Source organism: Protopterus annectens, chromosome 5.part0, assembly GCF_019279795.1.
Source record: "Protopterus annectens isolate FY-2018-M chromosome 5.part0, PAN1.0, whole genome shotgun sequence".
In the NCBI taxonomy this organism is placed as follows: Eukaryota; Metazoa; Chordata; order Ceratodontiformes; family Protopteridae; genus Protopterus; species Protopterus annectens.
Window position 1 is genome coordinate 663,293,757 of NC_056735.1, and position 10,470 is coordinate 663,304,226.

Here is a 10,470-nt window from a genome sequence, read left to right on the forward strand (position 1 = left end):
CAAATGCTCAGCACAAGGGCCTCCCTATCATGGCAAGGTTTCATCATGTTAACATGGTACAATTTCTGCCCCTGCTGTCTGACTAGCAGTTCCACCATGTAGTTAACATCACTTACCTTTCTTGCCACCTTGTAGGGACCCTCCCAAGCTGCTTGTAGCTTCTTGTGTCTGACAAGAATGAGAACCATTAGCTGCTGCCCCACAGCATACTCTCTAGCTCAAACATTTCTGTCATTGGGCTTCTGACAGGTTTGCCTGGGCCAGGCCCATGAGTTCCCTGAGCCTTGTCCTGAGGTTTAGGATGTATGCCACAACAGACTCCTTGTGAGACTCACACTCACCTTCCTGCTCATCTCAAATTAAATCTAGAGGTCCCCTCACCCTATGCCCATACAGCAACTCAAATGAAATACCTGTGGATTCCTGGGGAACCTATCTGTAAGCAAACAACAGATGGGGAAAATATTTGTCCCACTCCCTCTTAAACTGATCTGCAAATGTCCGTAGCATGGACTTGATTGTAGAGTTTAACCTCTCAACAAGACCATTAGTCTGGGGATGGTAGGGGGTTGTCTTCATGTGCTTCACCTCATAGGACTTCCACAGACAAGCCAGCAGGTCTGACATGAAACTGGTACCTCTGTTAGTCAGTATTTCTTTTGGGAAACCTTCCCTTCTGAAAATCTCTAACAAAGCATTTGCCACCTTCTCTGCTTCAATGGAGGACAAAGCCGCTGCCTCCGGGTATCGTGTAGCATAATCCACTACCACTAGGATATACATTTTCCCTGTGGAACTTGGGGTACACAGAGGACCCACAACATCCATAACTACCCTCTGAAATGGCTCCTCAATCACAGGAAAAGGCATCAAAGAAGCTCTCACCTTGTATCCTGTCTTGCATACGTTTTGGCACTGCTCACAGGTCTTGCAGTACCCTGTTGCATCTCTGGAAATTCCAGGCCAATAGAAGTTTTGCATAATACGCCTCTTTGTATGTTTTATGCCCATATGACCTGCAAAGGGAATATCATGGGCTATGGCTAGAAGCACCAGACGGTAGGCTCTAGGCACTTCCAACTGCTGTACTCTCTCACCTTTTAGCCGTCCCTCAGGGGTCCACTCTCTGTATAGTAACCCTTTGCCCCAGTATACAGATTATCCCTTTCCATGAGAATCAGATGCCTCCCTAGCTACCTGCCTCAGGCCTTGCAATGTAGGGTCTGAGAGCTGAGCCTGTCTCACCTATCTCCTTGTAACCCTTCCCAGTTACCCTTCCACAGGAAGCCTAGCATCCTCCGACAGCGGTGCCTCACTGTCAGCCTGGGTACTACTACTCATCTCTACCATTGCAGTCACTCATGTCCAAGGGAATATCAGTACCCACAAGCAGCTGTGGCTCACATTCTGTCTCACTGCTACAAACTAGCTCCCTTCCTGAAGAAATCACCTCACCAGTCCTGGCTGCAAGTATGCAGTCTATCTGGGTCTCCCCGAGGCTACCAGACCCACATGCTTGTCTCCTAGCCTGACCGCATGTAACTGCATAAGTACATGGTACTGCCTCATCCAAATCCTTCCCTATCAGGACATCTGCAGGATAGTAGTTCCATACCCCTGTTGTCTCAAGACAACCTACTATTGGCATTTTGTCTTTCCCACTTACTGGCTCCTTCACCTTTGATTCCCCACCTTGCCTCCGTGGACACCTGTGTGCCACATGGCCCCACTGGTTGCACTTAAAACATTTAACCCTAGCTCCTGGACATGTACCTGGACTAGTGGCTTCCCCTGCTACTGTCATATTCTGTTGGGGCAGCCTGTGCTGCCCACCATGGGTTCCTTTAGACCCATGGTGGGCAGCTGAGCAGGGAGCTCCTGAATCATATTCTGTTGGGGCAGCCTGTGCTACTGTCATATTCTGTTGGGGCAGCCTGTGCTGCCCACCATGGGTTCCTTTAGACCCATGAGCAGTACTGGGGGTACCCTTCCTGTGCAGGGCTGCCCTGCTTATCAGGTATAGGTCTCCCTTCTTTCCCAACTCATCGGAAGTAGCACATTGTTTATTAGCTAACCAGATCCTCATGTCCTCAGGCAAAGTGAAAAAGGCTTGTTCCCTCACCAAAAGGTCTACCAGCCCTTCAAAAGTGGTGACCTGAAATCCACTCACCCAGCTATGAAAATAAGTGCTCAGTTCAACAACATATTCACACACACTTTCATCTGCCTTGCGTCTATGCTCATGAAACGTTTTCCTATACATTTCAGGTGTTAGCTTAAAACATTCTAAAAGACATTTTTACAGCAGTATAATCAAAACATGCAATGTCAGACATTTTAGCCAATGCATTTACAGCTTTACCATGGAGTAAGGGAGTCAGGAACCATACCCAGAGCCTTTGGTCAACACTATACTGTTTGCATTCCTCTCAAACATAGGAATGAAACTATCAAAATGATCCCCCTCTTTAAATTGCGGAAGAAATTTACTGACCTGTTGTGCTTCTGGGGTCCAGTTACTCCCTTCCCCATTACCTCCATGACTCTGGTGAATAGTCAGCATTTTCCTCTCATGCCTCCTCTGACACTCTTTATCCTTGGCCTCTATCTCCAAATGCCTGGCCTCCAACTCAAGTCTCTTTAGCTCCGGCTGGATTTTTAAGTCCACTGCAGAAAGGTTGAGCTGTCCATTCTCTGAGGATACTGTATCTCCACTGCCAGTCTGATTGTCCTCCTGGATGCTGTTTTCTGATGCAGCTGTAACCAAGGCTGCAATCTGGTCTGCTTTACATTCCCCTAGCCTGGCACATCTCCACCAGCTGGCTCCTTGCCAGCTTTCCATACTCCTCTGCTGACATGCTGCCTCCTCATCCTGACTAACTAAGCTAACAAAAGAAATATAAAAATTGTGATCTGAACTCTGAGTATTCACTGTGTGGCTGATTTAGAGTATAAAACACCCTCAAAGATCACTGAACGTAAGCTACGGGATTCACTCTACCACACCACTACAAGCCAATTAGTATTTGCCAACTACTTAATATGTGATGTGGATATCCCAGCCACTGCAAACCACAATGTGATGTCTGTACCCTGGCCCAGCAATCAAGGAGCCTCAATCATCACCACTAACACCAGAGAGGGCATCTCATATGATAGGAAAGGATAACAAATACACACAGTAAAGTGCAATTTCCCTTAAGAACACACAGAGATCACAGTCAGTCCATGGCTGGTCACTCCCTTGCTCCCCAGATCACCGATAAGACTCCCCACTGGTGCAGCTATAGGGTCCAGATCTCAGCCTAGCTGGCAAGCCAATCTCCAGTACCCTCTCTGTCCAACCAGTGCTTTGTGTCCCTGCCCAAGTAGTTCACACACACACACACACACACACACACACACACACACACACACACACACACACACACACTTTGAGATAAGTATTTATATAACTTCACAGGCACTCCTGGGAAAGGCTGACACAGAATCTCCAGCTGTGCCCCTTTACCCAGACTATATGGTAGTAATTGCTGCTATCACCAGCTAATAATTATCAGCTACCCAAAGGCTCTTAAAAGGGTGTCCAATTATTAATGTGCAATATTATTATCCAATAGTAGTGTAACTTAAGCAATCAAGGCTTATTGGAAGGGCTTAGTTCAGCATCACTTCTAAGCATGCAATGTACTCTAGAGCAGTTGAAAAGGGTTTAAAAATATTTAATAATAAATACTAAAAACATAAGACAATACTACTACACCACAGTGCTATTCAGGAGTTCAGAGATCACACAGAAACTTAAAATAATTCAGTAGTACAGTTCTGACATAACAGAAAAATACAGTGTAATATTTAAAGTCTTAGCTATTTCTACAAGAAAACACACTTCTAAGATAACTTACTTAAGACAAGAGGCAGTGCTGTAGGTTAGATGTCCAAGATCAAAATGCTTAACAATCTCTGGTTCTCACTGTTTAAATTGAAACTCCAGTTCTACTAAACATTACATTATCTTTTTCACCCTTCCTGGAGTTCCCAGGCTACACATTAACTGCATTTGCATTCTTTTTACACTTAGAACAATAAAGGACATTCCACATGTAAATTCTGGTCATTAACTTTAGCCTTAAAATAATAGGCAGGAAGCTCCCATCCAGCCGGACTGGAGATGACTTGTAAAACATCAAAGGCAGTGATGAAATAATTTTAATTTCAAAGGACCAACAAGAATTGCTTGACTTAGCTTTCTTTACAGCAGATGCCAATGTTGCCACATTGTTTTACATTCAACATTTGACATTTACAAATGATAGAATTATATATCAAATTCTATTTGACTAGGCTGGCAGCCTTCACCCTTCTCTACCAGTCTTCACAGGCAGCTTATAGTTTATATTAATGCTCAAGTTCCAGAAGTGCTCCCAAGTCTTAATTCCTACTTTTCAGGAGCTTATTAACAGCAGCCAGGAAAGTGACTACAATAAACTGGGAAATTGAGGTTACCCTTTAATTTATAGAATTATAAATACTGACACTGTTGTGCATCATAAAAATCTCTACTATTAAGATGAAAATAAACAAAATAACCACAGTATATATTAAGTGGATAAAACTAAACTCATTAATATTTACATTCTATGATCAGTTTGTATGGTTTGAAGTCTAGTAATGTTTATAATAACAATTGATGTTGACAAGTGTGTGAATATTTATGTTTTATTAAATTCATGTATTTGTTCCTGTATATAAACTCTAAATAAAAATATTTAAAAAAAAGTACAGTGCCTTTGTGGCAGTATTAGTGCTAATGCTGCTAAACATATTTTTATCAGATATAGTAAAAAGGAAGATGGCAGGAGTGATCTGTTTGCTGACCACACAAAGGTGGGAGTGGTGGTACTTGATCAGAAGATGACTATACAGTTAATGTTAGACTATCTTTATTAGTGAACATCCTGATGGCATCTGAGGTAAAATAAGTTAAAGTGCCAAGTGAAGCACTTTAAGAAAAAAATAATCAAGGGAAAGACTTTTAAATGTTGAGATGTAATTCTGACAGAGACAATGAGAAAAGGAATTAGAAATTCTGGCTATGTCCAGAATGACTTATACAAAGCAAAGTGTAAATGCTGCAGTAAAAGTAAGTATACATTAAGATGCATATAATAGGCAGATTTAATGGCTACAAAAGCAATCATATTCCTGTATATGTCATTGCCAAAACTCCGTGTGCTCAGGGGGTTATACAGGAAATGGAGATAAGACTGGTACAATAAGTGTACAGGAAAGCCACCAAAATGGAAACAATAAAAAAATTAAAAATAACAGGAGATACTGAGATGCTAGTAAACTAGAAGTACTGTGACGGACAAGAGATTTGGCCATGTACATACTGGAAGTCAAGAGGGTTGGAGATTATAATGCAACATTGCAGTCTGAGTGGGAGCAGTGAAATGAAGTGCAGGCAAGTTCCTAAAAACATGGTAAAGATGGAAAGTTTCAAATCAAATATGGAGAAATGTATCTTCATTGAGAGTGTGCTGAGGCCATAGAAGAGTTTAGCTGAAGAGGTTGCTGAACAAAGAGAGGTGGAAGGTTTTAAGGTGGCATGTGAGAGAATGAGGAAACAGCTGGCTACCTATAAATTATCAGTCCAGCAATCCATACTCACTCCATTCAGGCAAGAGAGACATACTTTACCCTTCTTTGGATATATGAAGTAAAATCAATGTAAAATATGCAGTTCCTTTCATTGTAGCAATGCAATTTTCACATGCATGATGGGTTTGTGTGTAATGTGTTCAGTGCTTCTGTGGTAAAATATGAGGTAGAATTGGAAGTCTGGTGACATGCTGCCTTCTAAATAGTAAAAACAACAAACTGGTGCTCAAAGTACTTGTATGTGGTCATACCTGCATATATTAAATGTTGCAATGCATTTCACACCTTAACAGTCCTTATCTATTTGGGCAATTTTGTACACAACAGCAGTAGAATCCTAAAATACAAACACACACACACAAACATACACACACACACACACACACACACACATATATATATATATATATATATATATATATATATATATATATATATATACATACATACATACATACACTTTAAACTATAATGGCCAAAATGGTAAGCATAAAGCACAGATTTTGCCTCCAACCTGACCGAACAGCTGATTAAATTATAAACTATCATCTATAAAGATTGGTTGAAGGTCTCCTTTTGCTTTAATGCTCAGCTGTATAATAACATATATACACTGATCTGCAGTGGTGAATTTTAAGAATTCATATCCTTTTCTTTCTGTTCTGTCAGTACAATGAGAAACATGCACAACCCTGACACTGCCCTAAGTGGGCAGTAATGTGTGGGCAGATCATATTTGTGTCAGCATTTAATACAGAACCATAATTACAACTGTTTGTTATGTCAAATAATTGAAAGCATTTTCTGCACTGAGACATGATCTCTGCTGGCTGGCTCTTTTGGTTGGGCAAGGCTGTACTGAGCGAAACACTGTTCCCATTTTCTATTTAAGTAAAGAAAGCATATCACATTATTTTTTTTTTCTTAATATACCTGCTTGATCCACCACTCTGTACTATAATTTATTGTGTATTGTTAATTATGTTAATCTTCTTAACACCAAGTACTGTAGCCTTTCTATGCATCCCTCCTTTGTTAAAATGAATGAACACTGTAACAGTCTAAGCTTGATGAAAAGGTGGTATCAGTCAGATATAGTGATACAATAACATCTCTAACATTAAGTTATGCTATGTTATGTTATGATGTTACGTTATGTTATGTTATTGTGATATAATACCATCTCTAACATTATGTTATGTTTTGTTTTGTTATGTTAATTTACATAAGATAAGATAGCATAATGTTATATAACATTATGTTGCACAATGGTCAATACGAATGCATACAGACCACTGGCACTGCTAAACACTTTGTTACAAATAGTACACTTTACATAAATATAAATATTGTCTTTAGTTACTCAGTTCTTAACACTTTTTGTTTCATTTTTTTCAGCTTCTGGTTCTGATGAATACGATATCTCAGTGAAATCAGGTATAGTAGTCCAATAATGAAATCAGGCCTGAAATTTTAATTTGTACTGCCAGTAAATGGAATTAACTGCTATGGCATGACTGTAAATACAGTATAATGTTCTGAAAATAATAGTTGTAGCATTCATTGTAAACCAAATAGAACTGAACTGTCAAGAGTGTATGCAAATAAGCATAATATTTTATTTGTATGTCTAAAATTCTCAGAAACTTCATTTCTATATAAAGACTATCCAATATAAAAATACAACAATACAGTACAAGTATGGATATTTATTGTTCTCTGTCTCATAAGTCTGCTTTATTTCTTGACCACATTTATCACCATTCCCACACCAACCTCCTTCTTCATCAGTCCTCAGTAGCAACCGAAAGATAGGCATGAGAAGGTACAGTTTAAATAGACTTTTAGTTAATATTGTAAAGTTACCAGCCAGAGACCAGCTGCCTTCATGGTTAAGGTCTTCACCTCCCATGCACAAGGTACAAGGTTCAAGTTAAGGTCTTCACCTCCCATGCACAAGGTACAAGGATTGATTCTGACATCTAGTCTGTGTCTGTATGCAGTTTGCATGTTCTCCCTGTGTCTCTGCGGGGTTCCTCTAACCTCCCCCCAAAAAAGATGCTGAGTCTTTCCACCTCAAACACACCTATGAACTGAGTTGTGAGCAGCAGTGCAGACTCTAATCGGCACCCTACAGGAAAAAGAGTTGCATAGACCAACTGGTTTGAGCATCAGCTGTGGTGAGCAGTATCCTCAAGATAAGAAAATATGAACACAGACTGGGGGCCATTCTATGATGTAAAAATTCACTCTAGATGATTCAGTTGTGCTGACTAATGTCACCAAAAATGGGCATGGGTGTTTGTCAGTGATAACTGAGTTGAGGATCTGGCCTACTTTGACCTTCACCAGGGACACATGCTAATGGTGAGAGGGGTGTATGTGCCCCTATTGGCCATTGTGTGTCAGTGTGCAATTGCCTGGCTTGGTTTACTTGGGATAGCTCTGTTGAGTGAAAGCTGGACATAAAACCAATCATACTGCCAAAACTTGAACTAAGAATTGCTATGCTCAGTGGAAATTCACTGATAGGATGTAGTTTGGAAGTGGATGGAATGATGGTAAGTAGGAGGCTGTACAGCCTATGTATCCAAAAGGTACGATGGAAGGGCAGTTCGGCAAAGTCACATGGCTTGGGATCCAGACTCTACTACTCTGCACCATTTCATGCATGAGACTTGAATATGCAGTACCACCACATTTGTCATACTTAGCCCCTAAAGCTAATGTCCTTTGATATATGAGATTGCATAACAGTTAGTTAAGTGTCTGCACTCCTAGCTTTTCCAAGGGCTATCACCTCTGGCACCCACCCCTAGTAAAAAAAATTTTACAGTGTTCCAAATATCCCACTCCACACAAACGTCTAACATCCAAAATCTGTGTATACAAGGCCCAGAATTTTATCTGCTATCATTTTAGAAACACGCCTGTCAAAGAGTGTCTCTCACCATGCAAATAGTCATAAATATCAGACTCCACTGAAGTTCTCTGAGAGATTTATCAGTAGATATATATTTACATGAAGTTTATTTAGAGAATTAATTTCCATAGTAAATCAATCAGATTGTAATTCATAGATTCATAGATCAGTAGGGCGGCCACAGTGGTGCAGCAGTTAGCGTTGTCGCCTCACAGCAAGAGGTTCTCTGGTTCTATCCTTGGCTGGGGTGCCTTCGGTGTGGAGTCTGCATGTCCTCCCTGTGGTCACGTAGGTTTCCTCCCACATCCCAAAGACATGCTGTAGGTGGATTGGACACTCCAAATTGGCCCTAGGTGCGAGTGTGTGCCTGTGTGTGCCTTCTGTGGAAGGTTGGGTGCCGGGCTGGCAACTCGACACTGTAAAAAAAAATCTCCACTGCCAATCATGAGTGGACAGGTGATCCGCTGTGGCAACCCCTAACCGGGAAAAGCCGAAAGAAGAAAAAGAAGAAGAAGATTCATAAATCAGTACTAGGCAATCCGTCTGCAGACCATTACAAGTCTAGCCATAAAAACCCTATTCAAAAGTTCTTTCTAGCTCAAGGAGGACAAGACAAGATAGACTGGAGAGAATTTGAGGCTGCCCATCCAATTATCTAGGTTTACCTTGAAGGCAAAAGGTTAAGTTACCAGAATCTTTGGGGTTAGTAAAAAATCCATCTACAACTCCTGCTGTTATTTGAAATATCATTAGTTCTACAAAGGAATAGGAAGCCAAATAGGGTTAGATCTTACATAGCATAAAAGGCTACACACAGATCTCCATGGGGGAGTCTATAAGAGACTGGCTACTGAAAAAGAGTTACCAGTCTCTCTTGATTACTAAGATTAGATTTCTGAGGCCACGGATGGTTTTTAGTTATGAATCTCTGATGTCTCTCAAGTTGTGTTAGACAACTATATGACAAAAGGTGCAATATAGTCAATAATTGGTCCGATATAAGATATGAGTAAAGGGTAATTAAGACCTCTTTGGATCTAGTGGAGATGCCTTTTGAAATTAAATGAGCCAGATAAAAGGCTTTCTGAACTACTGTGGAGATATAATGGTCAAGTGATAATTTAAACTGTTTTTTTTTTTTTTTGCCAAATGAACTATACTACATTTGTTTTTACATTTAATTTGAGGCCATTGTCCTTGCAATAATTGTTAACATGGTCTACCCCATGCTGGAGCAACTATGAGTCATTTGAAGATCAAATAACAACACCCAATTTAAAATCATCTGCAACCCTAACCATAGGCCAGGAGTGCTGGATACAGGATATTTTGACCTCGGACGATTTGACTTCAGCAGTAAGAGATAGTATTTCTGTGAACCATTAAATATAAAAATATGAAATTACTACATTAAAAAATGAGAAACTCTACAAAAAAAAACAAAGATTTAAAACATCACATAAGCTAAGAAAACATTAAACTCGGCAACAATCACTATCAGAGCTAATATTATTGCATGACAGAACGATATGAAATCACTGATTACAAGTCAAAAACAGAAAACGCATTGCGACCATAAAATAATGAAAAAATACCTGCTAGAAGTGTTTTTACAAAGAAAATGCATTCCTAGCATAAAATCATAAGCTTCTTCAAAGTAATACAACATGCAAGGCACGATCCATAGTCAATAAAATAGCAAAAACAAAGTTAAAGTACAGTTTCTTCACAGCAGAATAAAAAAGTAACTAGTGTCATCTACTTGTCCCATTAAAATAGCAATAATAAAATTACTATTGAGCAAAGAGAATTAGAAATAAAAAAAAGATAAAAAAAGCTAGTGCATAGATACAGTCACTGACAAAATGTGAAAATTACCTCAT

The 10,470-nt window shown here is 39.9% G+C and overlaps 1 protein-coding gene across 1 annotated transcript in view; it reads left to right on the top strand.

Moving 5' to 3' along the window:
- The window catches only part of LOC122802743 (suppressor of tumorigenicity 14 protein homolog), a 910,319-nt gene that overhangs the window by 227,512 nt on the left and 672,337 nt on the right, over window positions 1–10,470 (top strand). The window contains exon 6 of the mRNA XM_044072511.1: window positions 7,063–7,101. Within this exon, the coding sequence (XP_043928446.1) occupies window positions 7,063–7,101 (39 nt within the window). The remainder of the gene's footprint in view (window positions 1–7,062; window positions 7,102–10,470) is intronic.